We start from the raw sequence: 26,627 nt of genomic DNA on the forward strand, positions 1-26,627 counted from the left end.
TAAAGCAAACATCTACAGACGCATCTCAACTCGGTCCCGGCTCATTCATCAAACATGTTTTCACGACTGTATCATTTCCGTGGCTTTCGAAACCGAAGCAGCTGCTGTCTAGTTCTTGTTTATCCATGATTGGCTGTGTTTCCATATGATTATGACTGTTGATGTGATTTACTGTGTGAAAAATGTAACATTTCGACCGGCATCATTAGCAATCAGCGGAGAAATGTGTATGTAATTATGTGAAGCATGAAAGAGTGCGTACTGTCATCTTTTGATGGATAGATGGATTGACCTCAGGCAGCTAATCTGCTTGCTTTCATTACATGTCTTTTGCAGACGAAGGCCGTATTTTTAATTATAAATATGTTTTTGTCAACTCTGGTAATGGCTGATTTAATTACAAGAGAAGAATGAGTAGCTTCTCAGTTTAAATAGCATTTGATTACTAGAGGAAAAATAAAATTAACTACTGTTTGACTATGAAAATGAACTTTTTTGAAATAGCACATAAATTTACATGACTAAATATCTCTAAAAGTGTTTAAACAACTTGTTAAATATTGTCCAAATTGCTGTCTTTTAAACTTCAAAGGTAACAGCGATAATGAGAGAATACAAATGGCAAATAAGAAAATTCCTTTCAAATATGCCCGGCCCGTAGAGGAGTGGCTTCAGGAGAAAGGTAACTCCTCCCTGTTTTTTTCTCTTTTTTTCTTTTGTTATCAGTTACATTTATTTTTATTTACATTTATGTCATTTTTTGCGTTCATTTGCATTAATTTTAATCTTCTTTATAAATCTTTCTTTTTCTTTTGCCCTTTCTAAGAAAGGGTTTCATAAATATTTGTCTTGTTCTTAAAGTCAGACTAAAACATAAAATTGTTATTGTTCATTGATTATGTATTGGCCTAGTAAAGCTTTTTTGAATGTTTTTAAATGTAAATGTTAAAACAAATTAATTGCGTCATAAATTTAAATAGAACAGAATTGGAAAACACAAGAGCTGCTGTTACAGGACAGCACTGGAAGTATCATCTGAGATGAATAAGACAGCACGATAATTGTTTCAGACATTCATTGCATATCATCATGAGTCCAGCTCATTATAATCACTGGAATTACCCACCAAATTAGGACTTTTTTATTGTAATCATTTCAGCTGTAGTTGGGATGATTTTTGCACTCATTTAACCAGAATGAAATTGTTTATTTATTTAGCTTTTGTGATATCTGTCTTGCTGCATTGTTTTCCACACCTAGTGAAATTGCACATTTAATTTAGTCTCTTATCGATAACATTGCAGTCAAATCAGTGGTGTAGAATTTTTTTATTAGCCTTTTAACTGTAACAAAGCACTACCGTTTAAATCTTAATCAAACCTATATCTTAGTAATTTCATGTCCCTGAGAAATCAAGTTTCTCTACTTATAGAAACAATTACAGTGAAAGTTACTGCAGCCATCGTGGGTTTGTAGATAGACTCATTCAGCGAGACGTAATGGGTCTGGTTTATTGTCTGGCCCTGCGAATGTTTACGACACGTCTTATGGTAGTATAACTTTTAGTATTTCAGATGGCAAATTAGGCTAGAGTAAGCCAACGCAGCCATTGTCTTGCGGTTGAGTTTGTTAATTGTACAAGACTGCTATTAATTATGTTACTGAAGGAGATGTTTTCTCTGAAGCCAAACCAATGAATATTCTTAATGTTTCTTTGCGTCCTCAGGGCGGCAGCTAACGATATTCAACACCCAGGCTACGATAAGAATCGGTGGTGCGGATCGCAAGCGTCCGTTCCAGGGCCAGCTCTCGGGTTTCTACTACAACGGCCTGAAAGTGCTCAACATGGCAGCTCAGGGCAACCCCAACATCAGAATCAACGGAAGCGTGCGCCTGGTGGGAGAGGTTCCCTCGGCAGGTTCGGCCCGAACCACGGCCCTGCCCCCAGAGATGTCCACCACCTTTATCGAGACCACCACTACCATGTCCACGACCACCACGAGAAAACACCGCACTCCACCCACAATACAGGTACATATGCCCTTAATGCAAAGAGATGTCCGGAAAAGTATATATTTTACATACCTATACATATAGTATGTGCCCAAATGTCCAGTTTGCCATACTGGAAATACAATAAGGTTGCATTTTTAACATTAGTGAATGCATTAGCTAACATGAACTAACAATAAAAATATAGTTTTCAGCATTTGTTGATCTTTGTTAGCGTAAATAAAATTGTTCATGTTAGTTTGCAGTGTATTTATTAATGTAAACGGATACAATTTTCGATTTTAAAAAATTATCAGCAAATGCTGAAAGCATGAACTTGGAATTAAAAAAATAAAAGTATTGTTCATTGTTGGTTCATGTTAACTAATGCTTTAAGTAATGTTAACAATTACAAGCATATTGTAAAATATTACTAATACTGTATCTATATAAAGTTATACATGTCAATTATATCTGAGGTTTACACCTAAAATAAAAATGAACATTGTGTTCAATTGTAAATGTGTTGGAAAACAACAGCGGGTGACTCTTAGCAGGTGTAAATGCGTGAAGCTGCCTAAGGGTTTTAATCATTTCTGATGTGGGCCAGCTTGCACTACACCACAAATAATGCATGGCCCAGATTTACAATTAAAAAAAAGAAGGACACAACTTTGTTGCAACACAACATTAGAAATAAATCTCAGAAGTGCATTTTTAGGAGGTCTACCGCAAAGCTTTCATTCTTCAGAAAGTCTTAATTCCCAAAATGTCTCGGTGTTCACTGTGTATATATTTTGCGAGCTTTGTTTTTGCATTTTCTCGTTTTTTTGTGTGTATTGTTTGTAGATTGTAGTATTGATTGTTAATTGTAGTATTGAACTAAAAAACAGTCACCTGTAGACTAAATAAATTACAAAAACACATACTCTGTGCTTATGTCAAACCATAAATATGCAAAAGAGAAGCTTTGTTTCATTTACGAGAAGTCACTCAACCAGGTGTGTTTGAATGATTTTCAAACAATATGCAAACCACTCGCTTCATTTAAAGTGAGTTCAAGCCTCCCTCAGAGACGGCCACGGCTGTATTTTAATAAGGTCAAGCGCCTCTCTCGCACGTTTTTGTTTTCATGTTCTTCAAATCTGCTTATGCGGCTGACGGTTTGTTTGTAATTCCCCGCGTCCTTTAGATAAAGCCATTCACGTGCACTTGACAACCGCGCAGAGCGCCACCCACATAAAGTTTGACCGGGAGCCAATAAAACACTGTGGTTTGGTGCAATGTGATTAGACTGGCCATTTCATAGGCATCCTGGTACAAATTGAGCTGGTTCAGGTGATATTAAAGCCATCAGTCTCTCTTGTCTCTGACACATTTTGGAAAGACACATTTATTTCCATGAAGCTCCACAGTTGACCGCACAAACAAAGTTTGTGTTAGACTATTGCTAAAAGAATCAGTGCTACAAATTTCGTTTCGCTGCTCGGCACGTTTGTGTAGTTTAAATGGTTACTAATTGGATCATTTTTTTATTTCCTTTTTTTCTTAGTTATTCATAGCTTTAGCTTAATTAGGGCTTCACAATTAATTAAATGCATTGAATGTCTTTCTTTTAGTAAATGTATAATTCTTTTAAATAGATTATTATTTAAAGGAATAGTTCACCTTCAAAATAAAAATTCTGTCAGTATTTACACGCACTTTTGTCATTTCAAACCTGTATGACATGACTTTCTTCTGCAGATCAGAAAAGAAGATATTTTTAAAAGTGTCGGTAACTGTTGGTCCCTGTGTCCATACAGTAGAAGTAAATAGGCCCCATGGTTTTTGGTTACCGACATTTTTCAAAATATCTTCTTTTTGTGTTTTGCAGAAGAAAGAAAATCACACACGTTTAAAATGATGACAGGGTGAGTAAATGATGACAGAATTTTCATTATGCAGGTGAACTATTCCTTTAAGCGTTGTAATAAATCAAAGATTTGTCCGTTGCAAATTATATAAATGTTACAGATTTTTTAAGCAGTTTAATTCACAGATGCATTTTTCAAGTTGTTACATACAATTAGGCATTGGTTACTGCAGTAAAGAGAAATGGATAAATAAATAAGAGACACAATATATGGTACTTTAATACATGGAATTATTGCAGTTGTTCGTAATACGATATAAATTGATCAAACAAATCAAAAACAGTGTCATTGCTGTCAGTATTTGTGAACATTTTATGCGAGGCCGATATGCTTTTACCCAACTCTTTTGGCTGTTGACAGATAGGTAGCAGATGTTAGATGACAGCTCCTCTTAACCTTCAGGTCAAGATACATGGATAGTGCATCGCTCTGTTAAGAAAGAGGGCACATCCTAAACACAACCTACTTCTGCCCCAGCTGCGGTCTGCTAGAAACCCCCACCAATGCTAGAGGGTGCAGAGCGTGACGGCCCAGGTCCCGTGAACCGCGGAGATGGAATTTCCATTTACACCGAAGGCTGAAGTTGACCATATTCGACTTTAGCTGGAAACAGTAGATGCTCAGCCAAGCATCAGACCGCGTTTCAATCTGAGCACAAACAGGCAAAACACATGCAAACATTGCGGTATCGATGGAGCATGCGTCCGCCTGCAGCGCACCAGAGAATAAAACAACTCTCTCTGACGCACTCCCAAGCAGCTCTGCTGTAGGTCTTGTTTGCCTTTTTGAGGCAAATAAGATGCTACAGAATACACAAGAGTTGATTGTGATGCATTGAAGCACATTCACAGTTTGTGTCTTAGAGGCTTACTTTTATTTCGCTGGCGTCACTGAAAATGACAGGAATTAAGCTTTTGGGAATAGATAATGATACTCCCACAATCATTTCAAACATGTTTATATTTGTGTGTTCATTTTTTAAATCCTGTCCCACGCACGCTGGCCCATCTTTAGAATAAGGCACCTATTTCTGTTAGTACTCATCATTTAAAAATGACTTGAATTCTCCATTTGGGTGAATTTATCATTCTTTGCCTCATAATCCACCTTTTTGTCACTTCGATTAAAAAAGAATCGCGTGATATCATCCAATAACCGTATAGAACCGAATAGGTTTTATATAATCAGGGACTGGGTAGAAATTAGTGATTGAAATGAGCTTGAAATGAGAATTTTTAAGAGAGACAGCAACCCCCTTCTTTTCTCATCTTCTCAGGATGACTAGAGGATTGTGGGTACTTCAATGCAATCGGCAGGAGAATTCTGATTAATTCCAATCAGTCTAGTAGGTCAACAGGCTGACGTTGTCATGTTTGCTTTCTCATCCTAATTTGTGCAAACAGGATCAGTAAACAAGTAGTCTGTTACAGTAGGGGAAGCGATTTATTTGCGAACCGCAATCCCCATGCATGTATGGTGTCGGGATGAGGCTTCTATTTTTGTTCCATTTGCATTTGTGTCGAAACTGGAACAGGGCCTGCTCATTTTATTCAGCTTAATTAAGATACGGGCTGTTGAGACAGAGAGGAGATATCGCGGTGTGTATGGATCGCGGCGCAGAACTCTGTCGAGATTCGGTTAAGCTTCTTCAAAGAAATGATCGTGGAAAAAAGTCTTGAGAGGGAGATCAGAGGAACGTTTTTTTTTCTGTTTGAGGGGTTTAGAAAAAATTAACGTAATTTCTTGTCTTTGACTGACAGAAGGTAAACTTATGGTATTATAAGTATATCGTCGGTGTCCTTCCTAAACCTCGGATGTCCAAATTTGCTGTTTTTCAGGAAATGGGAAAAACACTGTACTTTTTAAATGATTAAATACTGTGTTGTGAAAGTTGACCAGCACGTTTTAATACTTTTTATTGGTTAGATATTTGCAAAACCCAGTGACAAACATAAAGGGTGACTGATAATAATGATTTATTGCAAAAAATAAAAATCACGAAATATGGAGATACAAGGATTCAGAAGGACGGCATCGAACCCATGACTTATGCATTGCTAACACAATTCCCTACTAATTGAGCAACAGGAATAATTTACCTGGAAATAAAAATTGTCATGATTTTTTTTTATCTGAATTTTTGATGCATGTTTAAACAGCTTTAGTTCATGGTAACTGTCTTCTCTTAATTTGAATCTTGAGTTTTAATTTTGAGTGTATTGTTTCATTAAGAATATTATTTTGAAGTGAATATAGAGAATCTAAACATTAAAGATGTTCAAAAGTATATTCAGCACATTAACAGCACAGTCAATGTTCTAGAAGTTAGGAAAATTGACTATTTCTTTAGCTCGCGGTCTCTCATTATTCCATTAATGTATTTGAGATCATCGGGCAGACTGGGAGGACGGTAAACCTTACATATGAGAGGTTCGGCGATGGAGGAATGTTTTCCTCTGGGCGTCTGAATTATTGATGTACGGCAGGTTAATTGAGCCGCACATATTTTCATTTCAGAGGTGTGAGATGATGATATGCCTTTCATGGCAACCGTTTCATTTATGTCTGCGGACGACAGAGGGACCTGCACGCGGTCTCATATATCCTTTAGGCTTCTAATAGCGAGACTTTCAAGCCCTTAATGGTCGTGCCATCTCGAATTCACCAAATCCTTCCCGTTTGCTGAACTGCTGAAATATATTACATTAAAGGGCCGAGTGCCAGAGGGGATCAAACCCGTAGTGAGACATCACACAAGGTTTCTCCTCGAATTAGCCCACTTTCAAATATGTTGTCATAACCGCTCTAATTGCTTGAAATGGGATACCAGACAGACCGAGAAAGGATAATGCATATGAAGGCAAAGTTGATTTTGTTAATGTTCTAACTTGTATATTAATGCCTGACAGAGTCAGACAGGGTTTCGTCTGATGCAACCTTTAACAGATGTCGTAAAGATTATAGTGTCTATGTCTAAAGCAATAAAAGCAGAGGTTACTCACTATAAGATCTAAATATAATGAACTAAATGTACATTCTTGTGGTTTTATTTTAGACATGTAAAAACGTTTTAAAGAAAAAGTATTTTGTGCAATTAATGCAGATGGTTTGGTCATTTTATGCTCTTGTTTTGAAGTTGTAAAACCCTGAACGTAAGGCACGTATGTGGCCAATTTCAGGGATTGTTGTTTGTCACCTTGCATCCGCTGTGCACAGCATCCTCTGTCTCTGGCTGTGTTGTGGTTAGGAGGACGTGTCGAGAAACAAACAAATTACTTTAACGCTGTGATGTACCTCAAGGAAACAACAGGTTTCGGTGCATTTAATTAAGCCACCGCTCTGGGACCCTTATAGTTGTCCACCATGGAAAAAACAAATGGATTTCTTTTATTAATTGCTTTTTCGTGGATTACTTGTAGATTTAGCAGTTTTGGACTGTGGGTTCTAAAACAGCAATTATCACAACTGACCGTACTTTAGCAGGAATGTAAAAATAATTCAAATAAGTAAATAAACAAATAAATAATTGTAGTATATATGCTTGCTGAGTTTTCAAAGTCTGTCAGCGTCGAGTCACCTGAAGCCCATCAGTGTAGCACACCTGTTTTTCAGGTTGGTCCAGGTGATTTGCATGCATGTTCTGAAGTAAGCAAATAAGCAATTCCTTCTTTCACAAAGGTGATTGGCTCCTGTAACCGAAAGGTGGGACTTCCATTCCTACAGCCACCATATACTGTAGTGTGCTGCAGGGATCGACTCGGTCGGTGTCGTGTCATAGCTGGGGGCGGGTCCTGGGGCGGAGTCGGCGTGGGGGAAATGCATGGCGTAAGCCATTATGGTCTACGTAAAATCAGTTCGTATTAAGAGAAAAAATCGAGCCGTATTGGGTGGGAGACTCCGTGCAGTATCTGTGAATGAAGAAACAACCCAACGGAATGGCCTGGAGGTGTCGTTTCACAACATTTTTGTACCTGATTGAGTTTCCAGCTAGGAGACGACTGTAATATCAGTATCCCAGGGTCATTCAACAGTCTATATTTTTAACCCATGTTCATTAAAGCTGTGATATCAAAAACTAGTTTGTCTTAACATGTTAAATTAATACATTTTATGCGCAGTTTTGACTGTAGCACGCAGCGGTTTCCCACATAGAAGTCATTATAAGGAAACGTGGCTCAAGGCAGCGATAAACTAAGTACACAAAATTTTCTGTTAATATGTTGATGTTTGATATCAGTGGTAAAGAAATGTATTTAATTATTTGGTTATACATTGTGATTGTTTCGGTTTTAAGCCACGAAGCTGCTTTCTTATAATGGACGTTTATGGTGAGGACAAAAGTATGTGTAAGGGTTATTTTAATCAAATAACAGTTCAGTATTGCAATTAAGAACCACATAACCATATCTTTTATTTATGATTTAGAGTTCTTATGATTATGATTAACTACAAAACTAACTCTATGAATAACTAGTCACACAAACAATCCCAAACTCGGAGTACAATTTACCAAATCATAGAATCACTGAATGAATATATGTTTTTTACGTTAAACGTTTTAGAAAGTCCCTGAGTTGCTGTGCAGGGGATGATCTGGTTTTTCCGCAGTATATAAAACTTCAGATCAGGGTTTTTTTAATTATTAGAGATTCAGAACACCACAAAGCAACTTTTCGACACTGCACCAAGTATAATGCACTCGTAATTATTACAAAGAGCTAAGATCAAGTGCCTAACGAGGTCCACACGCATTGATTTTAATGGATTGTTTTCCCCAACGGCACAAACGGAAATTACGGTTTTGTGGGCGTTCCCAGCAATGCCGACCAAGTCTATGACGTATTTTTGTAGGCCAACCCAGAAGCTAGCACCGCAATGGTTCCCCTCGACCAATTTTTTTTTCAAATTGTTACCATAGACTTGGAAGATCGCAAAAAATAATCTTCACAGATTAACACAACATTTAACCTTTTTGAAACCTAAATACAATCGGCAGAAGTAAAAACCTAACATGAGGCTATAGACTACACCACAGTTGCTCGTCATCAACGTCACCACCACAAAGCCTCCGAAAACGTTTTCAAATTTTATTAAAAACATGTTCTCTGGTAATTCATTTTTCAGTGAATTAATCCCCATGCACATTTTCGGAGATTAGCGCCCATATTTGTGAGATTTTTGTGCGTGATGACGTTTAAAGTCCCCCCCAAAGAATGTAGCCGCTTTTAGCAACTTGTTAGAGCAAGCTTTAAAACTCGTTAAAGCTTTAAAAACTCACAAGCAGGTAATTACTGGTGTGTTTTATTTTGGAATGCCTTTTGTTTGAGGCATTTAATCAAAACCATACTCGCTACAATGCTAACCCGCTTTGGGTTTTGCGTACAAAAATACTCTATTAAACCCTACGGTTTCTCCCAACAATGGAATTGATGTCATGTTTTAAAAAAGACAAAACCTGAGTGTGTGCTGAGGTGCAACGAAAAAAAGTTTAAAGGCATATTGTTTTCCTCTGCTTGAGAGCTGGCGAGACAGTTCAGGGGTTAACCGCACAATCCAGTGAGACAGACGAAAAACTGTGAGCGAGGGATGGTGCTGCGGTACCACAATAAAGACTAATATTTCTCCAGAGTTGTGTTTAGAATCCAATTATACGGAGGTTGGGGCGGCCGACAGTGGCTGTGGTGCGGAGGACTGATACGTTTCAGTAGGTGCTGACGAGCCACATGGGAGCAGGATATTACGCGTGGGCAAGAGACGGCCGCTATCCCTAAGAGACGGCCGCTTCGGTTTATTGAAATCGTAGTTAAAAGTGCCAGAGATATAGGAGAGCCGTTCAGGGTGCTTCACAGAAGACGCCAGTTCAATCTCCAGGCCATACTGGTGTATTGAAATGTGAATCGAGTTACAATTCGCTAGTTTATTTTCCTCTTGAGGAACAATGCTTCTTATAAAGCAACAGACAAGGGGTGAGCTATTAAGGAAGGACATGTTTGCATTACAATGGCAGAAATATTTAAGATGCAGTTTCACATTGGGCTCGTTTCCCATCCGTCATTGGTCAGAGATGCTTAGAAACCTTTTTCATTGATTTACAGGATCACAGCAACTCTCATCTTTATCCAAATGATAAAAAGGATGATGTTTTGAAAGTGAGACATTGCATCATGTTACTTGCACAGGCTAAATATATAACTGATGAATGAAACCACAAACTAATAGAGACATCTAACCAACATGTGCGTTCGGTTTTAAAATCTTTGCTGCCTGCTGCTTAAACATCACGAGAGGCTTTAGATGTGCAATGTTGATTGAGAATTTTGAATGGCATTAATAAAAATAAAACATAATCTGTATTTAAGTACACTGAACTATATTTTATCGATACTTTTAAGTGTACTTGTTGCAATGCATTATGGGATTGCTTTCACAAAGGATGTATTGCTGCCGAAATAAGGAGCAACCTTAGGAGGCTGTGTATGTCATCTTCCACTTAAGTCAACTCCATATACATATCACATATCACTACTTTCTTATTAATGTCCCAAACTTCATAAATGTATCTTCTCGTGAGGACAAATTTCTCATATTCTAATATCAATCTGTCCAGGTAATGAAGTCAGACTCATAGATGCTGTCTGAACTCAATGTTCCTGTCTCATTGCTCCATCTCCTGTCTCGATCATCTCTGTCTTCCACTCTTCCTCACACACCTCTGGTCCCCCAAGGCCATTTTCATCCCCTCTTCAAATTAAACAGGTGCGGCATAATAAAAGACGGCACTTTAGATTTGAATCTATAATTGAAACAAACTGTGTATTGCTTTCTAATTTTAGCCGGGACACAAAGCGGAGTGCTCGGCAAGCTAGTTTGTCATAAGGTCCCGGGCGACCTTGCCCTCCTCAGCTTGAGAGTGATTAAAGATAAGGTGCGGGACCATTCCTGTGTAAACAGGAAGATGAACGATGGCTGTTTGAAAGCTCCAACGTCGCCTCATGACAATTGCACTTCGCCGTGCAGCACAAAGGAAGTTATGAGTACATAACAGAATGAAGTGTTGTGGATGGAATCGTAGCCGCGGGCCATACTGGTGAAAGGTGGCTGGTAAGGTGGGCTCACTAAAATCTATACGTCAATAGCAAGGTGAGCTACAAGGGCTATAGAAATGAAGACATAATTTACTGAATGAAACATCCACCCATTGACACTGGTGTAGATACCAACTTACCTCATAGAGTAAAGTCAATGTCAACAAAACGGAACATGTCACTGAAAAATAAATCGACTTAAACATTTTCGTTTAATAGCTGACTTCAATTTTTAAGTTAAATCAAATTGGCTTTATAAGTCTATCCTATTTATCCAATAACTTCATTTTTTGTGTTATATGAAATACAGGGTACAACTATGATTTTTTAAGTCATTTGAATACAATTAAAATTTGATTTTCAATTTAATTTAACTTAAACAGGCACTGTAAAACTTTGCTGTAGTTTTTGCAAAAGGTTTGCCAGTAACTTACTGTATCTTTAATTACTACTTAATATACTTTCCAGTTAGTACTGTTTTCAATTACCCTAATCAAAATTAAAACACTTTGACTTTTGAGATTCAAATTGAGCAAGAAGAGACTGGCATTAGCACAGCAACACTGCAAAACATGACATTCTTCCTAAGCATTTTTCTCTTGTTTTCTGTAAAAATATTTAAAACTTCTTAAATTACGATACATTTACATAACAAGAAAAGTGACCCAAGATATTTAGTCTCGTTTTATGAAAGAAAAATATATAAACTAGGTAAGTTTATGCTTAAAACTAAATTGTACATTAAATCTACTGTACAGTAAGTTACTGGCAAACCTGCTGCGAAATTACAGTAAAGTCTTACAGTGTGTAAATGTCCAGTGTGTCATTTTTGGGTGGATCTATTGACAGAAATGCAATATAATATACATACCTATGTCTTCAGAGGTGTATAAAGACCTTACATAATGAAGAGTTATGTTTTTATTACCATGGATTGAGCTATTTCTATCTACGTACACCGCGGGTCCTCTTGCATGGAATTCACCATGTTGTTTCTACAGTAGCCCTAAATGGACAAACTGCATAGCGCGTTTCGTAAAAACTTTATCTAAACTTTATCTTTATGCCGCTACAATTTATACACTGGACCTTTAAAGCAGCTCTTAAACTAATGTTTTTAACATACTTTTTACAGTGTAGTTGCTGTACTTTCATGTACTTTCAATAGTAGTTTCACCATCTATCATAAGTGAACTGTATACTGTATACTGTGAGATTACGGTGAACAGTACCATAATTGTGGTGTTTTATATTTAACAGTTTAATTATAATGGTGTAGCTATGTGTATTACTTTAGTATTTAGTTAAAATAAACTTTAAAGTCCTAGTTTTTTTTTCTTCAAATTTATCAAAATTATTTCTATAGCTCTTTTTTACAGTTTTTCATTGTTTCAAATCTGCTTTACAGAAATTCCATTTTAGCAGTAGAAACAAGAAAAAACAGCATTGAAATTAAGAAATAAGATAAGGGACAATTATAATAAACATGGTATGAAGAGACATGGTATTGCTATACATTTTCTATAAGATGTGCATTAGCATTACTAACTGTAAAAATAATTGTCTATAGAGAATGTGAAGCTATGTCATGGCGTGTTGAATGTTGCGCCATCTTGGGAGGATCACTGCTACTATGCTCAATGCAGTGTTTTGTTTTTCTTGTTTGATTAGGAAATATAACTATGGTAGGTCGGTCTTGCTGTGTTAAAAACTGCAATAGCATTACGCAGAGTCATTCAGGAAAAGACCCTGGTTCTTTCACTCTCGATTTCTCCATATATCAAACAAAACAAGTAACGGTGCATATCAAACAATAATAGCAGTGGAGTATGATCCTCCCAAGATGGCGACGCCACTTCAAAACGCAACATAGGGCGTGATGTCAGCTTCACATTGTCTATAGGATTGTTAAGCGTTGCGTTCAACGTTGACTTTAAATTATTATTATGTTTAAGAAAATTGCAATTCAACCTCAAAAGCAATATTTTCTGGTGCACCATTTCTTCTGAAAATCTTGCACAGACACAGCTGTTGGTCTGTCCTTTTTCTTGGAGAAAACGAAATGTGCGATAAGATGTCAAATGGCTGTCATCAGACAGAGAGGAACTCTGAATCGTTCTGAAAGCGATCTTCTTCCTTCTTATTGATTCAGTTTGTAATACAAGCTGTTCACTCCTTGTAGTGCCAAAGTGGAGATAGACATGATAAAATCAAGGCCAGAGAGACCCACAGGAGGGATGAAAGAAGATGATTATCTGACGATCATTCAGCAAACTTTTGTTTTCGTGTCTACTTTTTTCTGGCTCCGGCTCCAACACAGAATCCTTTGAGAGTATGACATCAGCTAGATTTTTTTATACTGCCCTTAGTCCTTAAATCTGATTGAACACGAGGTGTTGCTAGAGACCAGGACTGCTGTATGATGCTACATGATAACAATAATGACAACTTTATTATTGTCCATACAGACAGTAACATTATGTTTACTCCAAGCTCACATGCTGCAGTTTCACATTTTAAATGCACAAGCTTTGTATTGCAATAAATTTAAAGCTAAATTTGTCCATGTTTAAATATGTTAAACTAACTAATCTATATACTAATCAGGACATATTTTAGTCACAAGCTACTGTACAATAACAGACATTTTTTATATAGGTGAGAAATGCTACACCTCCCACAAAGGATGTGATTTGGAAAGAATGTTTAACGGCAACTTATTTCTGAGTCCAGACTTCTGAGTATTTATCAGCTTGTCTTTTTCTTCAGCACTTCATTGCTGTGAATTAGATGATTGAAAAGTTCATTTAATTAGACCTGTCTGATTAAGTCTCATGCATTCGATTAACCACAAATGCGCTTTCTGTTAGCTGTAAACGTGAGAGCTGTGAAGACTGCACAGTTTATATTTCCTCCTAAAGAAAAGTTATTTTCCAATAAAGATGTACATTTATCACAAACGTTTCCTTTAGCTCAGTGGTAAATGTGACCATGATGATGATGTCAGCACTACTCCCAGTAATTATGACATCAGCATCATAACAGTGATAACAGTCATTCTCTCTATCTTCTAAACAAACCGCATCTTCATGTTGAGTACGCTCAAATGTGATCAAAAAGGGCATAAAAAACATGACAGGAACTTCCTAAATCTCAGAGATTATTCTAGTGTCAGCACTTTCTCTGGTGCTATAATCGATTAGGAGTCGGGGGCTCCTGTGAAATGAACGCTCTGGTTTCTATATGGATTATAAATCACTCGCTTGCTCCTATATCAACAGGATTTACATGCACAGTCTTACAGCAGAGGATATGCTGATCTAGTAGTGTGTGCAGTTCATCTTAGCTTGGCTTTTACAAAATATGATTGTAAATATGTGCTCCTTCATTCAAGGAAAATAAAAAAATGATTTACATTTGACAAATTCAGAAGCAGTTTCATATTCCCAAGCGAAATTGTTTATCTCTTTTGTGTGAATAAAGCAGGTGTAGCGGAGCTTCATAATAGGCTTTCTGTGTTAATGTAGTCTTTCTGAGTGTTCATATTGCGCTTATTTCGATGCTAGAAAGGAAATGTTGAGCTCTGTTGTTCACAAGCTGCTCTCTGACCTCAATTAAATCACCCTGCTAGACAAGCCAAATGGAAAGAAATGATTCAATAGAAATAGTTAATGCCAGGGTCTTCAGGTCAGCCGCACCAACTTCGTGTAGCTTTTTATCAAGCGCTTAAACTATTAAGCCGCTACACCTCAGAAATGTTTATACTAACAGACACTGATTAAAATTAAGTCACTGATTTTATGCGGGACTATCAGCTGAGTAATTTAAGGTGATGACAAATCTCACCGGTGTCAGCTCTTGTCAGCTTTAAGAAAATTAGTTTCTCCCCAGAGCTTGCTTGTGTTGTGGTGAAAAGGGAGCATTTTTCAGCACGAGTCAAAATTATTTCACAACATGATAAATTGTATTTTGGTGATTGCATTATGAGAAAACTGTGCCAAACAATATTAGGGCTTAAAAATATTCTTTTACAATTGATGACCATTTTAAAGTTGTAATTAAAAATGTAATTAGCCTCAAAAAAATGGATTTGGAATTCGGGCCCACAGGCAAAGATGGCAGACTAGAAATCCAGCTGAGAAACTGCCATTGAGATGCATCTGTCTGTTAACTTTTTCCAGCAAATTATAGCCATTTTTCATGAACCCATCTCTTATTGCCAACACGCATGGCAATATCTACATTTATTTGTATTTACACGGTTTTATCAGACGCACACGACTGGCCCGAAGTTAACTTTTGGTCTGTGTTTATTTTATGTTAATATTCATTTATTTTATTGGTATTAAATGTATTAAATTAAATAAAAACTACTCAACAGTTATAGATTCTTTGCGGAGGAGTTAAGTTTGGGCCACATAACATTTATGTTGTTGCCATTGAAACCGTCTACAAGCAATTTAGCCATTGAATTAAATGCTTTATATTCACATAATGTGCACATAAACAAAAAAATATGCTGACTTTGTCTATTTCAATGTGTCATGCCCTGAAACCAACTGGTCAAGATGACTTTACGAGTTAGTTTAGATTATTTCTAATCTGTTTGTTTTACAGACCCTTTTTGATATCAGCAAGTTTTGAGCAGACCGTCTCCAAAAAACGATATGTTTCTTTTTCATAACCTTCCTTCGGGTTTCCAGAATAACCAAATTCGCTCTAATTGAGATGCTGGCCTCTGTTTCTCTGTCGCTCTTGTTCCCTCCTGCTTTCTCTACCCAGTAGGATACTGGCACGGCTGGCCCGGCCTGTCAGTTATCTCCGAGCAGAGCCATGGTAAATATCCTGCATTGATTAAGCAGATTTGCATAGTCAGAGCAGGCCTTTAGGCAAAGAGCTGAATGCTAACCACATCCACAATGTCACGGGCCCAAGATACCATCTCGCCCTGCAGCTGCAAAGATATTCTGCACTGAGAAGGAAAAGAAGGTAGTCTGTGTGCTGGCCGCTTTGTGGAAAGTGTCCTGGAAGTTGTCAACCAAGTCATGCCATATTTGCTATGAGTCATGACTTCGAACTTCTCTATATTGACAAGAAAATCTGTCTCTGAAAACAAGTCCTTTTTTGGAAAGAATGATTTTCTTTACCAGAGACTGTATTGGACATTCCATACCATGTCTCCCATTTATTTGAATACAAGTTGGACATCTTCACAGTGTAATGTCTCTGTCTACACTGAAGTTGATTCCGCATGATTTTGGTTTCAAACCACTTACTGGGTGAACAGCTATTTCACATTTTTAACAGAATCTGAACAATACGGGATTTTTGCCCCACAGACTATCTAGCTTTTGATGCAGCCTGGATAGTGATAGTGAATGAGCTTATCTCCGTATGACCGCAGAGCTTGTGGCACCCGGCTGCACTGCACCTAGATAGGAAAAAAAATTCCAAACACTGTATATACCAGAAACGTAAGTGGATTTCAATATGAACTCAAATTATCAAGTAGGTTAGATTATTTTGCAATATGCATTTCTCTTAAGCAATTTTAGGAGAAACATCGCAGACTAAGTTTATATTTGAATGAAACTCAATTGAGAACTCCATTAATTCTCCTGAGATATGAAGGAGCAAACTTTGAGCAATAAAACTTTCCTCTATGTATCTCTATATGTCACAGAGTTAGTTTTTTGCAAATTAAAACATATTTCACAAGATTTGTTGCTTTATTTTATTTATTTTAATTTATTAATTTATTTTATTTCATTTATTATTATATTTTACTGTATTATTTATTGTCACTTTTAAAACTGCATTTCAAAGCCTGCAAGGTAAAAAAAAACTGCATTATAGACATAAAAACCTCTTCTAAATAAATTAATTTACAGATTTTACGTGATTTTGAAGTTGTTTCTATATGGGTCTTAGTCGCTGCCAATCCACTGTGACTCACTATTATTCAAGCACAAGGAGAAAAATACAAGGCTGTCCATAATGACCTTTATCACGTCAAGGTAAAATAATCAGGTTTCACTCTGTCTTTGCCTCAGCAGACAGCTCCCTAAAACTCAATACACAGCAGAGCTGCTCATTTTCACCCGGCCAAATGGATAGCACGTCCACAGGGCCCTGTCATCTACAGCTATGTAGTCCCCAACCTGTACAGCTACGTAGTCATATTTTTCAATATAAAGCACCAGAAAGCAATAGACTTTAGTGAGAGTCTGTTTATTTAACTTGACATGAACGATAGGGAGGCTGTGAAGGATGGAGTTACGGTTAATTTAATATGTCGTGCTTATGTGTACACAGGTGTTGATGGAACATTGGAAACGTCTTTTCACAAATTTTGGGTGGACTCGTGAAAATTAAATGTGAGAGAAAAGTACAAGACTGTTGCGCAGCCTATTTATGTCACTGTCAAATAAAATGTGACGTCATGGACAGTTAATAGACACGACAGAAAATAATTCATTGGAATGTACTGTAGAAAATATTTTAAAGCTATGAACTTCCAAGCCACTGGAAAGGTCTATCAAGCCTTATTGAATGACGTTCAAAAAAAAATCAATAAACATTTTTTTTATCTCGCCAAGTACATTGTTTTTTAAATATGCAATTTTCTATAAGACTGAAAATAAATTGGATGGATTTTGGTGGATTTGCTTATCTGTTGGACATCATGATGTATTACAGGCTTTGTGAAGAGTGAAAAAATAAACTAATCTTCCAGCAATAAAACATTAAGTTCCCGTCACTGTCAGGCCGAAGGGGGATTAAGCTCTTCTGCAAAGATGAATGCTGAAAGCTTATATACCATGGAAACACATTTTAACACGGTTACTATATGGATAAGGCTATTTTCTCATTTCCAACAAAAGCGTCAATAAATGAGTATAAATACGATGCGGTAGCTCTCCGGTGCATTGTTGGTCTGAACTGGTGCTGAGCTTGTGTAATTGTGAAAAAGATATGGAGGATGGCTTTCGAGATATTCATATGCTGTGCTAACAGATTCCCAAAGGTGTAAATGTACATTTGCTGTATCAGATGTGCATGCATGCAAAGACATACAGTACATATTTAAGCCCTTTGTGTCAGTCGCATTTAATACTGAACACCGAGTGGCTTATTTAAATGCTGCATTTTGCCATCGCTCAAAAGGAAACATTTTCTCCGCAATCAGTCAATTACGCTTCTCATTGCTTTCTGCATCTGTGGTAACCGTCTCCCCTTTTAGCCATGAAGATGAGTTGTTTGCCACACTAAATATAAATCCAATGAATAATTTTATATACGCAAACCGATATTCCACACCGCTTCCTACCTGGTCTAATGTGCATTCAAATGCATTTATGCACACAATATTTTAATCCTCATTCCAAAACTTGGATAAAAAAATATAATAAAGTCTTTACTGGCTTAGTCCAACAAGAATATAGAGGAAAAATATTTTATAATGCTGTCAAACCTAATCATATTTACAGCCCGTGCTTTCACCTACGCTTTCTATTGCTCCCTCCGTTATTTAAAAATGTCATAAACTCGGTCAATGACAGTACGTATTTTGCTCCACATTCTAATCTGCTTCTAATAAAGACATGCCAAGCCCAAGATGTGAAAAGCGGGCTCACTGCAGCGTTTGGCATGAGTAAGGGTGTGGATAAATCAGAGTCGTAGACATCGGAGACACACAGATAATCTCGGACTGCCGCTGTGCGTTCGGTCCTCTCCTCTCAACGGCCGTGATATACAGTGATGGGAAATCCATGCGGACTTGCAAGAGATGGAGGTGACTCACATTTAAGCAGTTTTTCAAAATACAAGTAGTTTTTTTTCTCAGTTTGGAATTGAGATGATCACAGCAAACCCAATATCTATCAACAGTGAATTAATATTTATTGACAATAAAATAATGAAGTATTGCATATGAGCAGCTCCATGTGGAAAATGCGCCCGCGGACCATTTGGTCATGATGTAAATGAGAAGTGACAGCAGAGCAGAACAGAGATCAGAAATGTAATTCATTTTGATGTTTTTGCATCAAGATCTGATGTTTAATGTGTGCACCCTCTAGTGTACAAACATCACAGCCGCGTTAAAGTGATTTAAATGGTGCAAACATACTAGCCAGAATTACTCTGTATATCTTTTGCAGTCAACCGCGGGTGTGCGGATTTTCATGTAACCTGGCACACCTGGACTGTGCTTGTGATTTCTAAAAAGAAATTGCTCAATGCTGCTTTCAACGCTTTGGCTGTTTTATGTATCGCTATCAATCCCACAATCCACCTTGAGAGCATTATACCACGCAAAGCCATACTGAAAATGCACGAGTGGAAATAACAGTTTTTGTCTACAAGCGGCGTACAGAATATCCTGACGTAAAACTTGAATGCATTATTGGCGTTTACAACTAGATATCTTTATTGAAGTAGATTTTTCAGCAAAACACAGACACAAACTGTGGGTAGAAAATAATATGAGACTAAAACTCTCCAATGCAAAGAATGTTGTTGCACAAGTCTTTTCACACAGCCATCTTAAAAGTAAACCATGATATTACTTTTGTGTGATATAGAGAGATTTTTCGTAGTCAAAAGTGGTGCATGATTTTAATATTGCATTTTTATGTGTAAAATTCAGCAAAAATATGTATGTGGTGAAATAAAATGCACTTTGTGTGACTGTTATGGGGTACGCCAATGTAAAAAGTTGCCTTAAGTATCTTTTGTTGTTTGTCTGTGGTCTTGTTTGTGTGTCCCGCAGACCACAGATGAAATGGTCTCATCGGCGGAATGTTCCAGTGACGATGAGGACTTTGCTGAGTGCGAAGGACACGCAGGTGGGCTAGGTCAGTTGAATTTTGCTTGCCTTTCTGTGGTGACGTTTCATTTGCAACTGAGGATCAGATCCTCAAAGCATCGCCTCCCCCCATGGATAGAAAAAGTGTAACTTCCCAATCCAACCCATGTACACCAATACAGAGATGTATTCCGATGCCTTTAGAAATAGGTAATCTAAATAGGTATGCATTTCTAATTCTTAGTCCATTTAGTAGCACAGAATCCAAACTAACCATCCCCACTCCCAAACTTTTATTAAGAGCTACACTTGGCCATGGGGTTTTCCGAAGTGGTTAACATGGTCACACTGACTACTAATTTTGTTCCCAGTGCCTACAGTGAGAGCATATGCACAAAATTAGTACAGCAAAGTGACATGTTCTCTGCATTGATGCTTCAAAATGTATCATACTGAAGTTTTGTCATGTGATAGTGGACCGCGTTTTCGTATATGATACATTTTGAGATTTCTCTTGAACTTTGCTTTCAGCCAAGTAGATTGATATCTCTCAGATTAATTGCTTCTGGAGCAGTCCTTTCTATTCCTTTACGTTTCCTCATTTCAAGAGGCTTGATCTAAGTTAACTTTTCTTTTAAAAGAGAACAGATATCATCGAATTTCTGTGTAGAAATTTCTTTTTTGTGTCGTTATGCTTACTTTTTAACAATATCATTTTGCCTCAGTGTGAGCAAGTCGTTCTGCTAATTTTCCTTCCAACCCAAATATGAAAAATATAATACAGTAATTAGACAAAGAGAGAGAGATATACCCATAGCGAGAAAGAAGAGAGAGCGAGATTTGGGAGAAGCTGGGTTTTGGCTTTTTTACCATAATGATAGCTTTGAGAAAATAGTCGGTCATGTCTCTGTGAAAAATGAAAATGTATGATTGCAGTTATAGTCATACTTTTACAAACTACGATTCCAGTCCATGTATTTCAGTAAAAGCCCGACATTTTCCTTTAAACACACTTTTATGTCTCAGAATTTTAGTTCTGTAATATTTTTAACAACCAGAAAATTATTTTTATATGTAGATTTTATGATTCTAACTGTGGTTCTAGTCTTTTCTAAATCCACCGGGTCAAAAGAGTTTATAGTTTTGTCAGATTCTGCATTTTCTCCCGTCTGAAAAATGGCCTGGCACATAACAAGAATATCAAATCATACTCTCAGCCCGAAGCCATTTCATGGCCTGTTAGTTTTATCTATTGGCCTATAAGGTGGACACAGAAACGTACAACATGTTAGTGTCCCATCCGCTGAAATTGTATACGGTTATGTTTTCACACAGACATGACAGGCTAGAACTGCTTTTAAACCCGCTCTGACCCTCCGCAATTCTCTCAAATGTCAATCCCAATTTCTTCCGAATGACAGTCATCAGGTTAGTGGTTTGAGAGTAATATCCATCTTTCTTAAATCTTTATGTACTCATAAAGAAAGCTATTGACAGGGTCCCAATCATCCAGTCACGTTTACACAGAAATTCATGCCATTCTAACCTCTACATCAGGTGATGTGAAGCCGCATGAAACATAATCGCTGCAGGGGTCCGTCCTCATGTCTGGAGAGTATTCTGTCACGCATGTGTGGAGTACTTGTCCTCTTAGTTTCATTGGCTTGTTTGTTATCTTTCAATAAAGTCCTCTGTTTTTTCCCGGCAACATTCCTGTCATCTCGCCTCATCTTGTTCCGCATGATATTTTGGTGTTGAAATCGTTTTTTTCCAAGCATCTGTGGCATCGAGCTTGACCTGTCCTTGACCTCTGCCATTTTTTACTAACGACAAAAACAACAGGCAAATAAAATCTTTTCTTGCCATCAAAAGTATTTGATAGTAATCTTAAGAAAGTTGTGTTAAAAGAATGACCCTCTTTAACAAAGCCGTTCTGCATAAGAAGTCGTTTTTGAATGCAGATGGCACAGAAAGAGTTTTATTGCCACAAACTGTTCGCTTCTCAATGTCATGCTTTCATAAGCAGTCATTTGTGGCATGTAATTCGGTAACTGCTAGTCAGAACCATTTTCTCGAATACGGTGTCATTATTCCGTGCATGGCATCATTATTCTGTGCATATCTTTACCATCGGACTAACCTGTAGTGCTGTATGTTTAGGCATCATCCCTCAAGCTTATGGTTGCAAAGATTTCCGCTGCATCTCCTGTAGTCGTGTTTCTGTCTATCAATCTGTCCGCGTGTTGATGTGTTGTCATGCGATTCTGTTCTCTGTTCGCAAAATCGTTGGGTTTTCCCTTTTTATCAGGAATTCCATAGGGGGGCTTATGTTGATTTATGATATGCTTTTCTATGATAAGTCCAATTCTGTTTTAACTTTCTCCAAACTTTCTTTGCTTACAAATCTCATTATCTAAAAGTTCACGTCTGCATACAAAACCGCCTAAAGAATGATTCTATCAGGTTAAGTGGTATATTTTTAGAAAGTGCTAAACAAACTCCCCAAATTTTTATTCGTTGCTAAATGGCTCTCGTTTCAGAGCGTTTAAAATGATCACGTATTTAAGCATTTCTCTTTGAACAAGAGGAAAGGTGAAGTGAATTTGGAATTGAGGGCAAGAAGCCTCCAGTGACTTCATTATCTGAGTGACTGATGCATCTCCTACTCTTCTTGTTTACGGTAAAGTTTGTACAATGTATTTACTCAAAAGTTGTTTCGCAAAGCCATGTCAGCGTGTAGTGTAATACTAATCAGATCTAAAGGTTAAACATGTCTGCAGCCGTATGATTTGTTCAGGCTTATCTCCATTTCATATTGAGGCGTTTGATTAAATTATTCCAATTAATATAGCTCTACCTTTTCTTTTCAGTCCCATGATACTTTGCTTTCATTAAAACCATCAGCTCAGCACAAAATAGTTTTTATTTAGTGTAAAACAATCTATTTCGAGATTTACACATCTGCCAGATATCATTTATAAATGTTTTTACTATCTTTTATCATTTTTAGTGAAAAAGTAGATACAGCGATATAAGCTATAATTTGATAACTTAATTTTGAATCCGTTGATATGCCTTTTTAAATACAGTGTAGAACTAAGCCATTGACATCCCTTACTAAATCTAAACATAGTTAAAGGAATAATTCACCTTCAAAATGAAAATTCTGTCTTCAATAACCCTGTTGTCATGTGTGACACAAATGAAGATATTTTGAAAAATGTTGGTAATGTGACTTCTGTTATATGGACACAAAACCGATGCAAGTCAATGGGGACCAACAGATTTTTTTCAATATCTTCTTTTGTGTTCTGCAGAAGAAGAAAAAATCATACAGGTTTGAAATGACAAGAGGGTGAGTAAATAATGACAGAATTTCCATTTTGAAGGTGAACTATCCCTTTAAGAAAGATAAGATTTTCCAATGAAATGGACTGGATGTTGTGCTTTAGCAATGCCCGTATACTAATGTACTGACTGTAACTGATGCATCAGTCTTCCCTATATGAACAGCAGATGGCATTATATGCTACACTCCAAATTTCAGACTCTCACCATACTACATGGGCTAGTTGCATAAACATAGCCGCTAAGTTAAGACTGTGTCTTAACAACTGGTCCCACCGACTAGCAACTAGTTAAGACTAATAAGTCTTGCTTTTTAGATTTTAATTAGCCCAGTCTTCCTTTTTATGTGACTGACTTAAAGAAGTTGTGACCAGTCTTGAAGAAAAAAATGATGGTTTCTCAAGTCTAGCTTGTGCCACGATGATTCAACAGAGGTGATCAACTTTAGACTCAAAGCAATTAGATTCTGTCAGAATGCATGAAATTGGGGGAAAAATGTAGAACAAAGGGAAGAATGGTCTAGATTATAGAGCGAGTTCTGCTCGGCCTTATTCTGTGCCAATGGTGGGGGATGCTTTTATCACGGGCCAGCAGGTGGATATTATGCATTTGAGCTACTGTTCAATTACCTATCCATAGTGGGACCAGAGATAAGAACACACAAGACTTCTCACATTGAGAGACACCTCTTGTGTGTTAACGGTTTGAATACCCTTCTCTGCGAATAATACTTGATGTGTGACAATGTTGGCATTATAATGAGGCATCCTTTATAGATTACTTGTATACTCACAAAGTAGCTTCCTAAGAGTCTTGCTGTAGAATTTTCATTTTTGGGAGAATTTTTTAAGGAAAAATTCACCCAAAAATGAAAATTCTGTCTTCATTTACTCGCCCTCGGGTTGTTCCAAATCTGTAAAAATTCTTTGTTCTGATGAACACAGAGAAATATATTTGGAAGAATGTCAGTAACCAAACAGCTCTTGGCCACCATTGACTACCATAGTAGGAAAAAATTCTTTATAAATTTATTGGTTCTGTTGAACACAAAATAAAATATTTTGAAGAATGTAAGAAAGCAAACAGTTCTGGGGCACTTTTGACTACCATTGTCATTGTTCCTACTATGGTAGTCAATGGTTACAAGCATTCTTTTAAATATCTTTCTCTGTGTTCAGAAATGTACACAGATTTAGAACAACTTGAGGGTGATTTTTGGGTGAACTGTGCCTTTAACTCAGATGTTCACAGTTTGTTAGATTGTTCATTTCTACCCTTTGCGAACAGCACCCCAATGGCTCAATAATGAAAATGATTGCTTTCATACCAATTGTAAACCATACCGAAGTTCACATGAAGCCCAGTGCTTCCTTAAAAATGTGTCACGCAAACCAAACCAGGAAAAGCATACAGTAGACATGGATCTCACTGAATCTTTAGTGTGAAAAAACAAGTGCACTTTTGTACGTTTAATCATCTTGCGGAAATGTTAGATATTAATAAATGCTTATCAAGCAAATACTTTACCACAGCGTATTGTTTTTATTTGCATAGAAGTTAGACTTCAATGACATTAAAAGAATGTTGGAACAAATAGGTTTAATTCAGTCGGTCTGGTAGTGCACAAAGAAAAAAAATGAAACAATCTGAGTTGTCATAGCTCAAGTAAACAAGGCTTGATGGTCACATAGCCGTACAATTTCATTTAGAACAAACTGTGCTGTTCACACTGATGATTGAACATTGAACATTGACTCTTGTTTAATCAGTCCCCTGCCTGTATGGGAACGTCGAGATTTCCCAGCATGCAATATTCTAGTATATACAGTAATGTTGGATAACACAACAAGAAACCCATATATTGCAGAATGGTTTTGTTTGATCCTTGAATCTTTGGGGAGTTCAGGCACTGTGTATTTTGACACATTGTGTTTTAATGAAAAGTCTGGTTCATATAGTGACAGAAAGGGAGAACTCTGTATAAACCTGCAGTGTAGTTTTTTTTTAGAAACACAATCATATTAAAGTGATATTTCACCCAAACTTTCTTGACTTTCTTTCTTCGGCAAAACACAAAAGAAGATATTTTGAAAAATGTTGTTGACCGAACAGCGATGGCAGCCATTCACTTGCATTGTGTCCATAAAATAAAAGTCAATGGGTGCCACCGCTGTTCGGTTATCAACTTCAAAATATCTTCTTTTGTGTTCTACAGAAGAAAGAAAGTCATAGAGGTTCGAAATGACAAGAGGGTGAGTAAATGATGACAGAATTTTCATTTTTGGGTGAACTATCCCTTTAAATCATATTAATTGTATTGCATTTTTGTCTTCAAATATAGACCAATGACTGACGCATATTGCTATTAGGCATATTTCTAATATTGCTATTAAAAATACAATTATTAGATTAAAGATGACATAAATCAGGATCGTTTACTTTAAAATGTCCACAAAGTTTGTTTTTATTCTCAACCCTCTTGTGGAATTCCTCAGTCAATTCTCTGCTGCTTTTGAACCAAAGTCTGTAGGCACAGTACCAAATACGATCACGGACGTTTCGTTTTTATTATAAAACTGTTCATTCAGACATAAGGACTTTAGATTACTGGTTGAAAAACATATATTTTACAGCAGTGTGTGGTGAAAGCGCACAAACAAGCCTCTGTGACCTACAGGCGCTGGTGAAAAGGCTTTTCTGACCTCAGTTAACTTTTGATGTGTGATTTGACCCCCAGCTTGCTGTATTGTTCGTCTACTTTCCCTAAATGCAACTTACTTTACGCATGCGTCAACATCTTGCAGTAAAAAAGAAAATTAACCCATTTTCAGCCAATTTTCCTCTCTCTTGACATACATCCAGACTGCACGCCTGTTACATGTTTAAGACTAACAATGACAGATATATTTGTCTCTGGGTCACATGAGAGAGGAAGCAGTTGTCTGTTAAACTGTCCCTCTCGATTGTGTCTGTTTTATAGTTTGTGCATCTGGTTGTAGTGTGTGAAAATTTGAATTGCTTTGTTCTTTCGTCTCTGGGAATTTTGTCTTTTTACTTTATACACACTCAAATCAATTTCATTTTTTTGTTGGTTACCATTTTTGGACTAGCTGAATTTTTGGGGTTCAAAATTAGTGGTGGAATTTTGCCTAGATGTGAATATCAAATCACGATTATCATTAATTTGATAACATGTTTTGATTTTTTTGGTCTTCTTTTTAAGATTTGGAACAAATTCAGTGAGAATTCCATGTGCTTCAACTGACAAATTCTAAATCACTTGACCAAAAGTACCGTTAGAATCAAAACAAAACCAATTTCACGTTAACTCGCGTGCTGGAGCGATCCAAACCGAATCTGGGAATTTCACAAGCACATGATCGTCAGTGAAAAGGTTCCAGATCTTGATATAATTCTTGCTTTTTCAAATTCTGCCAGTGATCTTGATAAACAATTGACGATTAAAGAATGTTTCAA

General features: G+C 37.0%; 1 protein-coding gene across 14 annotated transcripts in view; it reads left to right on the forward strand.

Annotated features, from left to right (window-relative positions):
- The window catches only part of nrxn3a (neurexin 3a), a 240,899-nt gene that overhangs the window by 208,473 nt on the left and 5,799 nt on the right, over positions 1-26,627 (forward strand). For 10 of the 14 annotated variants that reach the window (XR_008963687.1, XR_008963689.1, XM_057344277.1 and 7 more), the window contains 3 exons: positions 593-682; positions 1,727-2,031; positions 19,767-19,851. Coding sequence is in view for 11 of the 14 variants with exons in the window: in XM_057344277.1 (XP_057200260.1) it covers positions 593-682; positions 1,727-2,031; positions 19,767-19,851 (480 nt within the window). In the remaining 3 variants the exon portion in view is untranslated. The remainder of the gene's footprint in view (positions 1-592; positions 683-1,726; positions 2,032-19,766; positions 19,852-26,627) is intronic. The other 4 variants (XR_008963688.1, XM_057344278.1, XM_057344281.1 and 1 more) reach the window with 1 other exon arrangement.

The sequence above is a fragment of the Triplophysa rosa genome, linkage group LG10 (assembly GCF_024868665.1).
Source record: "Triplophysa rosa linkage group LG10, Trosa_1v2, whole genome shotgun sequence".
In the NCBI taxonomy this organism is placed as follows: domain Eukaryota; kingdom Metazoa; phylum Chordata; class Actinopteri; order Cypriniformes; family Nemacheilidae; genus Triplophysa; species Triplophysa rosa.